This window comes from Capricornis sumatraensis, chromosome 5 (assembly GCF_032405125.1).
Source record: "Capricornis sumatraensis isolate serow.1 chromosome 5, serow.2, whole genome shotgun sequence".
NCBI classification, from domain to species: domain Eukaryota; kingdom Metazoa; phylum Chordata; class Mammalia; order Artiodactyla; family Bovidae; genus Capricornis; species Capricornis sumatraensis.
Genome location: NC_091073.1, coordinates 69,547,684 through 69,562,459, shown reverse-complemented (window position 1 = coordinate 69,562,459; position 14,776 = coordinate 69,547,684). Strand labels below are relative to the sequence as shown.

The 14,776-nt window shown below is 41.5% G+C and overlaps 1 protein-coding gene across 2 annotated transcripts in view; it reads right to left on the bottom strand.

Annotated features, from left to right (window-relative positions):
- Positions 1-3,441: 3,441 nt before the first annotated feature.
- The window catches only part of PDE1C (phosphodiesterase 1C), a 539,914-nt gene continuing 528,579 nt past the window's right edge, over positions 3,442-14,776 (bottom strand). For both annotated transcript variants that reach the window (XM_068972561.1, XM_068972562.1), the window contains one exon: positions 3,442-3,611. In XM_068972561.1, coding sequence (XP_068828662.1) covers positions 3,442-3,611 — 170 coding nt within the window. The remainder of the gene's footprint in view (positions 3,612-14,776) is intronic.

The following is a 14,776-nucleotide window of genomic DNA, read 5'->3' as shown; positions in this document are numbered from 1 at the left end:
GGGGGAAGTGAAGTGGGGTGAGTAGGAACAGAATGAAGAGCAGTGAGAGTAGGAAGTAAAATGCAGGGAGATGGGTCAGGGCTTCAGGGGAGGTGGGACATGGGAGTAGAGGTGACCGTAATAGATGAAAGACGGAGGCCCTTGAACTCCAAGGTGCAGGAACACACAGGGGAGGGCAGTACTGAGGGCGGGGATGTGGGCTTTCCAACTGAATGTGGAAACATGTGCCAAAGAATCAAGTGCAGTGTGAGGCAGCAGCTGATGCCTATGGGAATAACTTGGTGGGTCACACATAGTTAAATGATTGACTTCACTGAGATGGAAGAATGTTAACAACCTATTTGGTCATAGAACTGAAAGGGACATTAATCTTAAACTCAAAAACCTTACGTCTTTTACTGCATTGCACTCTTTCTCCTAGAAATAATAACTTATATTTATTGAGTCCTTACTATACACTCAGCCTTATGTTATGCTGAGGCAGATACTATCATTCCCGTTTTATAGCTAAGGAAACTTAAGTTCAGCAAGAATATAAAACATGGTAAAGATTACAGAGCAAACAAAAGACAGGACCGAGATTTAATTACAGATTTTTTTTAACCCAAAGTCTCAGTTCTTAATGACAAGCCAGAGAGTTTAGTCTGATGATATAAATTGAGTTGCTAGATAACACAGATGGTTACCTATGGACTAGCTGCTATTCTTACTCATATTCTCAGTGATTTATTGGCTTTCCAGTGTAGGGAGAAGAAGGGTTCTTTTTCTTTTTTTTTCAAACCATCACCTATACCATCAGGAAGCAAAATGAAAGGGTAAGTTAGACTATTCATTTTGACAAGATATTCAGGACTGAATAGTGCCAAGCATAAGGGAAATCTAGCTCTTTTCAAATGAATCCCAAAATCTGCAGAAGAAAAAGATGACTCACAAGAAAGTTCTTTAAAAGTATCTCTTTATTTGCTAAAAGAATATAATCTGGCATATCTATACAATCCATCATGCAAAAAACATGGTAGGCATTTCATAAGCAGTGTAGAATTTCAATATCTGTACATTTGCTCAAATAAAAGATAAACAAAGGCTGAAAAGTGACAGCTTGGGATTAAAGAATGCAGAAGGAGCCAACTTTCTTCCCCAGGATCATGACTTCCAATGCAAAGAAGCACAGCCAAGAAAGCACAGCCACAGTGGCAGAACTACCACTGAAGGTACTGACAGACAGGTGAGGACCATCATGTGTGGGTTGATCCACTGGAGGCCACAACCTCATGCTCAGTTTCACTGTGTGTCCAAATGGCTCTGGGCAGCAAGCACTAATGTACCTGTATACAAACAAGTGGGTTTCCCAGGTGGCTCAGCAGTAAAGAATCTGCCTACCAATGCAGGAGATGCTGGTTCCATCCCTGGGTTGGGAAGATCCCCTGGAGAAGGAAATGGCAACCCACTCCAGTATTCTTGCCTAGAAAATCCCACAGACAGAGGAGCCTAATAGGCTACAGTCCATGGGGTCACAAGAGAGTCAGACATGACTTAGTGACTAAACAACAACAATACAGGTAGGAATTATCTATTGAGTTAACCTAATTCAGGTGGATGAGACTCTACCAGCCTAAGGAAGTGTCCTTTTGCTCAGGCACCAAGCAAGGAGTTAAGAATTGCAATTGCTTCCTTAAGGAAGTTACAGTGATTTTCCTTTCTGTATACTAATTAAATTTCCCTGCAATACTATCATAAAGCACATTGTAAATAAATTGCTCAATAGCATGATGGGCACTAAACTCTGGTGCTAACTCAACTTGCAAAGCTGTGGTTTATCGGAAATAAACGTGGAGAAAGAGGAGAAAACAAGCCCTTTACAATCAGATCCCAAAGGCTGTGGCTCAGGGCACAGACCTCCCTTTGAGAGGCATCCCAGAGAGTTTTCCTGGCTGTGAGATGCTCATAGCAACCTCTGTTGTGGACTTATGACTCTCCAGGCTCAGCAATAGCAATCCGAACCCAGTAATCCCTAATCTTCATCACAAAAGGAAAGAGTGGGAGTTGTGAAGCCCACTTTCTAAGTAAGCAAACAGAGGCTTTTCAAGGTGATGCCATATAGACAGGGCTTGCAACTAGCTATATTCAGGACAGGCCTGGAGGTCAGGCCTGCCCGACAACAAACCTGAAGTTTTCCACTGCACCAGACTATTTCCAAAGGGATCAAAAGCTATTTCTGACTTTGAAACCCTCCTTACCATTTCTGTGAATTTAGTCCCAAAGTAAAAACTCTAGGGAAACTTACTGAAGGGCTAAAAAATGCCACCATACAGAAAGGTAAGTTACAGAGTTCCATGCTGCCCACAGCTGTGAGATCAACTGGGCTCCCAAAGAGACTTAGATATGTGGTCTATTGGGAAGATGACCAGAAATTTTACTTAAAGATACTTCTAACCTTATGGAGAAAAATCAGGAAATAAGGAATTCAAATTAGGCTCAGCATTTTATATTCTCCTGAAGCAGGACCATGAGACTAAACGGACGTCTCCTGGGTCAATGTTAAAGCACTCTGAGGCATGAGCATCCCATTGACTCCTGGCATTGTCTACTGTGAGTGAAGATGAAGGACTGGAGGAGAGCAGAGCCAAAATGCATCTCCTCCCAACTCTCCAGTCCCGACAGTGAGGCAATCGGGCATAAGGCTTACAATGAGAAACAAAATAAATACTTGGGAATTCCCTGGCAGGCCAGTGGTTAGGACTCCACACTTTCACTGCCAAGGATCTGGGTTCAATCCCCAGTCAGGGAACTAAGACCCTACAACCCGTGCAGCAAAAAAAGAAAGAATGAAGACAAGGGTCTTTTTTTTTTCACTTGGACCTGCTTTGTGAAGCCTAAGTTCAGAAGTATCTATGAATACAGCTCATCAGTCCTCCTTTCCCTGTAAGATTGCTTCATTCAGAAGTACAACTTTTGGTTGGAACCCATTTACTTTGAAAATTCTGTTTTTTGATGAATTTTAAATATTTGTATTGAAAATTAGAAAAGTTTTAAACAGTGCATTTCTTAAAAACAATAATTATTATTAAACCTATATTTTCATTGAGGCAAATTAATTTCCAGGGATGAAAAAAGTGTCAGTGGGAGGAATCTCATTTTTTCTGAACAGGTTGCATCCTTTTAACTTTGGTCCAATTTAGACTTTGAAAGATCTATACTGATAAAAGCCACAGGAGACAACTCTTACTGGTTTGCTGCTAGAGGCTGCCCAAATCCTGTGACTGATGGATCAGAATAGCAAAGGGGAAACTCACATACAGTCTTCACCATGCCTTGGTGGAGTCAACAACGACAGTGCCAGCCTCAAAGGCCTCCAGAGTTCCTGGAGGCATAGCCGGCTGTGGCTGGTGAGTGGGCAGAGGCAGCTGAGCAGGCCTCTCCTTCACTCCCTCTTCCCCTGGCCTATTTCCTGTTCCAGTTATGAGAGATGTTCTGAATCTTTTTCATTTTGATCCTCTGATCCAGCATCTTGTACCTTGCAGGATGTTCATCAGTTTTCTTTGGGACTGAAGGTGCATAGGAGCTAGACGCATAAGCAGGGCGTTTAAAGTGACGCAGCGGAGGCTTGATGACTGGAGCCATGCAAAGGAAGACAGACAACGGTTAGCCTCACCAATGACACAGTGTGCCTGAATCCTGTGGGCAACTTCCTGGCCCCGAAACGCGTTTGTTTTCTTTAAAAGCAGGAAACAAACAGGGTTGAACTCTCACTAGAAACCTTATTGCAAATAGATGAATAAGCATGTTCTTACCTTGGCCATTCAATTAAAATAAATAAAGACAATTTCCTAGAGATAGACAGTGATGACGCTAGAATATAAAGATTCTGTGACAATGAATGGATGAATTTAAGGAAGTAAGAGCGAGCAGCGGTGTCACTTTGGGAAAGAGTACAGTAAACACAGGTGAGCACAGCCGTGTTGTTAATCAGCACTTACCACTGCATGTAAGCTTCTGTGGTTGCAAAGCAGCATGTAATCCTGGAGTGCTAATAAGAAGCACATCACCACTGAGAAAATATTCACCAAGTCCATGTATAAAGGTCTGGTAACCAGAATATAGAAAGAACTTCTTAAACTCAACAAAAGGAAACAAAAAACCCACTTTAAAAATAAGGGCTTCCCTGGTGGCTCAGTGGTAAAGAATACGCCTGCTTATGCAGGAGACATGGGTTCGATGACTGGTCCAGGAAGATGCCACATGTCGCAGAGCAACAAAGCCCGTACTCCGCAGCTACTGAGCCCGTGCTCTAGAACCTGGGAGCCGCAGCTACTGAGCCTGTGCGCTGCAACTACTGAAGTCCAAGCGCCCGAGAGTCCGCGCTCCACAGCAAAAGAAGCGAGCGCAGTGCGAAGCTCACACACCACCACAAGAGAGTAGCCCCTGCCTCCCACAGCTAGAGAAAAGCCCACACAGCGACAAGGCTGGCACAGCCAAAAGGAATACATATTTTTAACAGTAAGTAAATACCAGCAAAAACCTGAACAGACTCCTTGCCAAAGAAGATATACACACAGCCAAAAAGCATGGGCAAAGATGCTCAACAATTTTTGCCATTCAGGAATTGCAAATTAAAATAACAATGATATATATATACCTACATATCTACTAGGATGTAGTACTGTTGAATGAAAAAAAGTACGTATACATCTAATCTTACATTATAAAAACATATAAGTGTGTGCGTAGGAAAATCTGGGAGGACATACATTTAAACCATAGAAGTGGTTATCTCAGAGTAGTATAACATTGCAATTTTATTTCTTTTTGGTTATATACATTTTCTATTTTTTCTACGATGATCAAGTTTCAGTGATCACATTACTAAATTTTTTTTAAAAGAAACATACTTTTCTTAAAAAAAAATCTCCCCTTTTTAATTTTTTATTTATTATTTTAAAATATAAATTTATTTATTTTAATTGGAGGTTAATTACTTTACAATATTGTATTGGTTTTGCCATACATCAACATGAATCCACCACAGGTATATACGTGTTCCCCATCCTGAACCCCTCTCCCTCCTCCCTCCCCGTACCATCCCTCTAGGTCATCCCAGTGCACCAGCCCCAAGCATTCTGTATCCTGCATTGAACCTGGACTGGCGATTCATTTCATATATGATATTATACATGTTTCAATGCCATTCTCCCAAATCATCCCACCCTCTCCCTTTCCCACAGAGTCCAAAAGAGTGTCCTATACATCTGTGTCTCTTTTGCTGTCTCGCATACGGGGTTATCGTTACCATCTTTCTAAATTCCATATATATGCATTAGTATGCTGTATTGGTGTTTTTCTTTCTGGCTTACTTTACTCTGTATAATAGGCTCCAGTTTCATCCACCTCATTAGAACTGATTCAAATGTAGTCTTTTTAATGGCATACTACTTTAAAAGGAAACATACTATTAAAAATCTCTTCAACAGAATCAAGTATCAGAGCTATTGAATAAAATCATATATAACAGAAAGTCAGGAAAACTGAGCTTACTCTGAGCTTTAGTCCTAGACCTTTCAGAGCACTCATTGCTGAGTATACTTTTCATAGCCTAGAGATTATTATTCATTCATCAACTTCTTAGAGCACTTTATGTGTGTCCTGAACAAAAGAGGCAGAAACCTCTGCCCTCGTGGGGCTTTCATTCCAGGGACCCCCTCTGAAACCTGTGATTTGTTTAAAGAAGGAAGTGTTCAGTCATAATAAGTGATGATATTACTACAGGCTGCATACTGCCCACACCAACTTTGCCCTTAGAATTTAGACTAACACATAGTTAAGATCTTCAGCAAACGGTCCTGTAGTGTCATAATAATGTACATACAGAAGAAAGTTTCATTCTGTTTCTTGGGGTAAACAAGAGATCACAGCATAAAACCCTCTATGAACAAATATAAAAAGAGTCCTGTTACCCTGGAGAATGGAAGAGAAACAGGTGAGGGCCTCGAATTAAAAGCTGATTGTCCCACATGTCTGGGCTAGCTGATATACTGCTCTTTAAGTCACAACCCCTCTCCATATTCATTCTATTTTCACTACTCAGCATGAACCCAGCCAAAGTATTATTGAATTTCCCACTTCTCAGCATGAAGAAACATTTACCGTTTGCTAGAATTCTGATTGTCAGAACAGAAACTCTCCTTGCCACTGGAACTGCTGCAAATAGTCGGACCCGCTGATAGAGATCGGCTCCCCACAGAGACTGTGGAAATACTCGTGCCTGCTGTCACCCTCACTCAAAATGTGGGAAAAAAGAATTCATAAGTGCTGTTTGTACACACTGATTGCCTTCCCCCTCTACAGGGGAATGTGATTTGATGACAGGGCAAAACAGCAGCACCTGGGAGGAGCACAGGACCTTTCTTGATTTTAATGAGGACCTTTCTTCTGGGATGATGCTGTGGCCACTTAAGGACTCTTCATCTTTTGGCTATTCCTGAGCTATTTCTGGAAGGGGGGTCGGTCCTTTCCCTTTCAATGACTGGATGCCTCCCACAGTTGAACCCAAGCAGTAGTGTTACAATCTTCCTCCACTTACCTACCCCTAAACCCTCCCCACTCAGGCAGAGAAGAACCAAACTGGGAACAGAACCCCCTTCCCTTCATATGCTTGATTCAGCAATTTGGACCTTTTCCCTCTTGGGGACACAAAGTCTGCTGTCATCTCCTAGAGCAATTTACTTGGAGAAAATTACCTCATTAGCTAATGCATATTTGACAAAGGCAAATATCTGCAGTGAACTTGGGAAAGTCATTCTCTATATTACTGAGTACTTTCAAGTGTGCTTAGGAAAAGAAAAGTTCCAGACAAAAACTGACACATCATCCTTTATTTGACAATTAACACACAATGTTTGTTTTTCATAGAAGTGATGCTCCTTTAGGAGTTTTAGTCCTCATTTGTTTAAATCTCATTTTTTCATAAACGCAAAGGTGTTTTCATTCTCATTTATTCTTTTTCATTCCTCCCAAAGTGTCTATGACTTTCACCCTTTCCCCTGCCAGCATCAACCTTTTATTCTGTCTGTCTCTAAGACCCCTTGGCTCAGTAGCTACCTTCCCCCCCACCTCCACCATAGGAAACTAATGCAGAGAATTCTTCAGAAAATAGATATTTATTCACATATTGAATTAATATAGCTGTTGGTTGGATTCAGATGTTGAAATATGAATGAAGTTTTTTGAGTTGCTTGTTTGATTGTGTATACTGATTCTCCAAGTACCCTTCAATCAAGTTGCAAATGTGGTCAGCATTGCTGGGGGAGCAAGCGGTTCCTCGGTCATGTGTAACTGGGTTAAACTAGTATGATCATGGCAGGACTTCTCCAAGACCTAACTGAAGGTGGCATGGGTTGTGAATCCCAAAGAACACCCAGTGGCATGTGGTTTTCTCAATTTCATTAGGCTAAGGAGCCCCCTTTATCAGGAGCATGCCACTCTTTCACAAACACTGGGTTGTTAATTCATCATTCCTGTTGCTATCATATCATATCATATCATGTATTTTATTAATTCAGCATGCCCTGTTGTCTGCACAGAGAGCAGGCAGAAAGAATGGTGGCTAGTACTCATCTAGTCTAGGTGCAGCCCAATTTCTGTGGTTAAATCAAAATCTGCATTAGAACTCAACTCTGTGTGTTTGGTTCCCCACAACTGCAGTGCCATCTTTTGGAACCACTGCATTGGCGGCAGCAGCAACTTGGAGAATTTCTGAAACTTTGCTGCAGAGCACTGCCTCCAAAGACAGCAACTTGGTTCACTTTTAGCTTCTGAAAAATTCTAACATTGGTACCTTAAAAAAAAAAAAAAAAGAAAACAGAAGTGTTGAGCATGTGTTTTCTTCTCTTTCAAAGATAATGCCATTACATGATCTTGAAAAAACCTGGACACATTTTCTCTTCATTTACACATACCACATACACTAAAACTAACAAGGTAAAAAATAATCTTTTGTTGCCTCTTAAATGTTGTTTTACATGGAGAACAAAATCCCATTGCCACACATTCCTTTTCTGAAATCCATGTCTCTTGGTATCTATCTGAAATTTGATGCGAAGTCCTTATAAAAATGTATAAAAATCATCCATGAGTTTTGAATTGCAAGGGATTGACATGTTAAAATTCATTCTATGGAGGATGGAATGATGTAAGAACTGAGTCTGTGATTTTTATTTCAGGATCTCTGATGATAAAATTATATATCTGACATACATCATATACTAGGCATGATGCAAAGAATTTAATATGAACCAGCCTTTAATCTTCACTACAATCCAACAGGGAGGCACTATTATCACCTCCTTTTTGAGTGAGAAAACAGAGGTGTAAAGAGCTTAACAAAAAGTTTACACACATGTTAAAAGTCTTGATTCTGGGTTCACAGCCAAGTGGTCTGAACTCAGACCTCCAATATTTAAAATAACCTGAGACCTAAGTTCAGGGTGAGTTTTAATGACTACCATAATAAATTAAAATATATCCGAGTATGTATCTGTGATACATAGGATTCCTGAGCACCCTTATTAGTAACCATAATTATATTTCCCCCAAAGCAAAAGCAAATCACACCCCATTAATACATTTGTGTGGTAATGGCTCAGGAATGAATTGCATAAAGGTCATGGCTAACAATCTTTTACATAATAGTTGCTTTTTTCTCTCCCTCAACTATGCAGGGTTGGGAGGCTAACAGCTATTCCAGAATTCTGAGCACAGGAGACAAGGTTTCAAGTTATGGGAGCCCCACAATCTTGAATGAAAATTTTAACTTGGTGGTTCTCACCCCTCACTGCATATGACAACCACCTGGGGAGCTTTGAAAAATCTTGAGTATATATGGAAGCAACCTAAATGTACATCAACAGAGGAATGGATAAAGAATATGTGGTACATATAACAATGGAATATTACTCAGCCATAAAAAGAAATGAAATTGGGTCATTTGTGGAGACGTGGATGGACCTAGAGAGTGACATCCCGAGTAGAGTAAGTTGGAAAGAGAAAAACAAACATCACATATTAACACATATATGTGGAATCTAAAAAAATGGTGTAGATAATCTTATTTGCCAAACAGAAACAGAGATACAGATGTAGAGATAAATGCACGTGTATCGAAGGGAAAGAAGGGAAGGGAGGAACTGGGAGATTGGGACTGACACACATATACGACTGATTTGTTGTTGTTCAGTCACTCAGCTGTGTCTGACTCTTTTGCAACCCCCATGGACTATAGGCCACCAGGCCCCTCTTTCCGTGGCAAGAATACTGGAGTGGGTTGCCATTTCTTCCTCCACGGGGGCTTCCTGACCCAAGGATTGAATCCATGTCTCCTGCATAGACTGGCAGATTCTTTACTGCTGAGCCACCAGGGAGACCAAGGTCCGTCTAGTCAAAGCTATGGTTTTTCCAGTAGTCATGTATGGATGTGAGGGTTGGACTATAAAGAGAGCTGAGCACCGAAGAATTGATGCTTTTGAACTGTGGTGCTGGAGAAGACTCTTGAAAGTCCCTTAGACTGCAAGGAAATCAAACCAGTCAATCCTAAAGGAAATCAGTCCTGAGTGTTCATTGAAAGGACTGTTGCTGAAGCTGAAACTCCAATACTTTGGCCACCTGATGCGAAGAACTGACTCATTGGAAAAGACCCCTATGCTGGGAAAGATTGAAGGTGGGAGAAGGGGACGATAGAGGATGAGATGGTTGGATGGCATCACCGACCTGATGGATATGAGTTTGAGCAAGTTCTAGGAGTTGGTGACAGACAAGGAAGCCTGGTGTGCTGCACTCCACAGGGTTGTAAAGAGTCAGACGTGACTGAGCAACTGAACTGAACTGAATGAGAACATAGTGTATAGCACCAGGAACTCTACTTAATACACTGTGGTGACCTGAATGGGAAGGAAATCCAAAAGCCAGGCGACACAGGTATAGGTATGGCTGATTCATTTTGCTGTACAGTAGACTAATGCAACATTGTAAAGAAAGTATACTCCAATAAAAATTAATTTGAAAAAGTCCTGGGTACCCCAGACCCATAAAAGCAGAATCTACTGGGGCTGGGTGTCAGGTTGAGGCCTCAGGAGTTTCTAAAGCTCTTCAGAAAATTCCACGATGCAGGAGTTTGCAAACTACTGTTTTAGTCTCACCAATCTTCCCCTTCCTCATCTTCACAAAGCAAACAACACCAATAATATTTTAGATATTGCAAGTGTTTTGTAAACTGTAAACAGCTGGCTGGGGTTCTTGCTATATAGTCTGATCACAACAAACTGCCTGGTTGGGAAGGAATCCTTTTTGCAACATTTAAAGTTACTTGTGGTCTTCGAAATTGTGCTTTTTTGTTTTTTTTTTCTCTCCTACTGGCATAGGTTTTTCTTCCTGTTGGGTCTACCATGAAGACAAAGCTCTGAGAAATGAAAAAATAAAAAGGCTCTTTTTGTTGGGAAAAACAACTTTGATGCTATCACTTGAGAACTGTGAGGAAGTCCACATAAAGAAGAGCCAATATTCAGAGTCAGCAATCTTTTCTAAACACATTGAAAACTTGGAAAAGCAAAGAGTAAGACCAAAGAGTATGTTCCTAGGGTCTGACTAAGGGATGAGAGTAACAGTGGGAGCTTTGACATTACAGAGACTTGGTTTTAAAGCCTCCTTTATCTCCCCCAGCTATTTGATTTGGGGCAAACACTTCCCCTCTGGAAGCCTCCCTTTTTCCCTATGAATAACAACATTATACACCGAACAGGGCTCCTTGGAAGGACTCAGCGAGATGTGGCATGTGAAGGATTATCTCGGTGTCTGGCACAAAGGAAGGCCTTCAGTGAAGGGCAACTTTTATCATCATCATTATTATTATAGTGACAGTGACTGAATCTGAGGGAACTGCTGGTTGGTAAGGGGAGACTAAACCGAGTGAATGGAGATCCTAAAGGACTGTGGACCGGGCACCGCCATCCGTGATCTCAGGCTGGTGGAAAGGGGCTGCTTCCTCCTCCCGTCCTTCCCAGAGAATCAGCCTGATATCAGTCTTGGCTCTGGATTTGTCTTCCCTCTGGACTCTTTCTAGCTTCCTTTCAGGACATCTTGTCAGAGCAGCTGCATTCCAAACCTGACTCATGCCGGATTCTGATCAAGGCAACCATGCTGACTTGCCTGGTATGAATTAACTGCGTTCTGAAGATGAGCTCATGGGAACACATGCAATCAGCCAAAAGCCTCCTCTCACTGCTAACATCAGCTCCATGGAGCGCAGAATCAAGATGGGTTCATCCCAATTCCAGAGGCAGAAACACACCTTTTATAACTAGCGGTGTGGCTGAATTGGTTTTCATAGCTGGTCTTTTCCTTAAGGGGAAGGTGGAAGATGTTCATTTTTTCACCAGAGCAGGAGATTTGGTCCTCATTCAATACTTAGGCTTCCCAGCAGACAGTTTTGAAAATGAAAGTGCAATAGAACAACTTTTTGTGAAGCCGGGCCTTTACTGTTTAAGGAGCCTGGTAGCCTGTCTTCTGCACATTTCAGTGTCCTTACATCCATTCTCTCATTTGTGGTCACCCTCCCCCACCCTTGGAAGGAGGGTCAGATTCAGTTCTGTCTCTGCCCCCATATGACTGGGATGTATAATTTCAGTTTTCCATTATAAAAACACAGAGACAGTAACACTCACGGCAGAGGCCAGAGTGAGAATGACAAGAAACCAGCACGTGAGAGACAGCCAACACAGCACAGACACAAAGTAGGTGCTGACCCAGTATCAGCTTTCATCCTTTTCCTCAGAGGAAGATCCTACATTTTGGGAATTATCTGGAAGGTTTGCAGTTGTCAGGAAAACCCAGTAACAGCATACTCCCCCGGTTAGAGTAATTCCTTTGTCTCCTCAAGACATGAAAGCAGTATATGAAGGCCAGGCTCATAGATGTCCTTTCTTTTTGTAGAAATTCACTCTTACAGCATGAACCCAACTGGAAAATTACTCTTAAACCATGCACATTACATGCAGTGTTGTCTAAGGTGAGGGTCTATTCCTAAACTCTTCAAAGTGTAGTTTATATTAAAATTAGAATAATTAAACCCTACGTCTATGTCTGGCTCTCCAAGGACTTTTCCTCAAGAAAATGAGAATATCAACTACTATTTCCATATCTGAAACTCACAGAGCCAGGAGCACAGGAGATAGGAAGCCTGCTGCTGGAGAAGCTAGTCAGAAAAAGCCCAGTTGACACTGCCTGAACCAAATAACTGAACCTGCATTTTTAGATCCTCTGAGAACCACGTGAAATACACAGAGGAAAGATAAACCATCTAGTTGTATTGCCCTTCATCCAACCTGAAGCTGTTTGCTTCCTCCCACAGTTCTCAACCCTGGATGCCCATCAGATCACCTGGAGAGCTTCAGATTTACTGATTCCTAAGCCCAAACTCCAAGAGTCTCAGAAGTAATCTGCTGTTCTGAGGTGATGCCCATGCATCAGTATGTTTGTGATACCCAGTGATTCTAACTCATAGCCAGACTGAGAAACACTTGTTTCGGGGACTGAGTTTGTTTTGAGAATAAGTCAGCTTGTACTTAAGTTTTGAGGGCTGCTTGGGGTGGCTAACGGGGGCTTCCCTGATAGCTCAGTTGGTAAAGACTCCACCTGCAAGGCAGGAGACCCAGGTTTGATTCCTGGGTGGGGAAGATCCACTGGAGAAGGGATAGGCTACCCAATGCAGTATTCTTGGGCTTTCCTGGTGGCTCAGCTGGTAAAGAATCTACCTGCAATGTGGGAGACCTGGGTTCGATTCCTGGATTGGGAAGATCCCCTGGAGAAGGGAAAGGCTACCCACTCCAGGAATTCTGGCCTGGTGAATTCCATGGACTGTATACTTCATGGGGTCACAAAGAGTCGGACACAACTGAGTGACTTTCCCTTTGGCAGTTAACGGGGCCTGGTCATCACATATAAGAGTGGCCAACCCTTGCCCACGTGCTAAAACCTGTCACAAGAATCGAACCCATGAAGACCTACTTTGGGGAGAGGTAATGCAGTATTTGTGAGAGAGGCGTGGATTTGGGGTGTCACAGAACTGGGCTAAGCTATTATCAGCTGTGAGATCCTAAGGAGATAAACTGTTTTGTGATTCAGGATTTTTGTTTTCTAGAAAATGGGGGAAATGGTAACTTCTTTGCATGGTTGCAGGGAGATTTTAAAGCGGCTATAACTGAGATAATGTATGTAGGGTACCTTGCAACCTCACAGAGTGCAAGTATGTCCTAGGTGCTTGGTATGTGGCTACCATTATTACACAGTACAGGAGATGAAAGGTCACCATTGGGAGCCTTTAAGTGGTGGCTTCCCTGGTGGATTTCTTATTACAGTATAGAAAACTCATGTAATTTCCTGTACAAATGGATTTTACTACTTGAAAAACCTCAGCACACAATGAAGAGATTAACTTAGTAAATTTATTTGTGAACATTTGGCAGAGAATACACCACTGTGATTCACAAAAGGCTAATTATCCAAAGTGGGCATTTGTGGAAAAAAAAAGAAAAAAATATATATGTATGTGTGTATATATATATATATATATATTTTTTTTTTCCCCCATTCAGCTACCTGAGGGAAACACTTTGCTGAAACCTAGTACCATTTTAAGCAAAGCAGAAACATCCAGCCCACGTTCTAAACTATTTATACGATGTACAAATAAGGAGGTTCATTCAATTGTTTGGGGCAATGCCCAACCATAAGTGTAGAATGCTGGAGCTCCCAGATTCAAAGTGTGGCCTAGATACCCAAACAGGATGGAAGAAGCTTCAGTCCCTGAACACTAATCTTGATGGAATTAGGAAAATGACAGCAAATGACTCTTGAGTATTAAGACTCTGCATTTATTTGACTGAGCCATGATAATTCTGAGTCATGTTCACTGGAAGCCATTCTTGGACCACTGCCTCCCTGGTCTTTGGGATTCTTCTTCCTTATGCTTCATTCCATAGATCACCAATCCTCGCTTAAATTTCATGAAGATGAGATAGGGTGTTATACACATTTGCATCCCCAGAACATAACCCCAGTACTGCTAACAGTTGGTGCTGAAAAATATTTAATGACTGAGGACACTATTTGGCATCACACTCACTAACCTTCATAAAGCTCCCATTTACTATAGAAGAGGCAAATCACTTAAAACACATACCCGCTGGCAAAGCTGACTAAAATCTACACAGCCTAATATTTATCCTTTCCATCAGCAATGCCTTGATACCAAGATTTGCTGCCCACATTTGCTCAAAGAATGTCAGAAAGTTCCTTTTCTTTGAAAGTTCAAGTTTGGGGTCTGAGCACTTTTGTTTTACACCAATGCAACAATCTCAGTTCATTTCTACAGGTCTTCCCATAGCCTGGAGAGCCCGAAGCACAATTTTCAAGCCCCTCTGACAACTAGGTGAAAGAGGCGAAGCAATTAGGAAAGGCTGGAAAATAAGGTCTTTCCTTATTCCAACAATTGCTAGCTATTAAATGCCCTGCAACTTCGTGATTTAATGATTAATGGTTTAATTTAATAAAAATAATATTTAAATTAATAAAAAAGAATAAGTCCTCCTTCAAGGAGACGATCATCTTTAATGAGTTCTTTGTTTTCATTTTGTTTGCTCTGGACAGCACGAAGCACATGAGGTATGCTCTTTCAAAGGAAAGAAATATTTAGGAGATCATGCAAGTTTTTCTGCTTGATTTTTTTTTCATT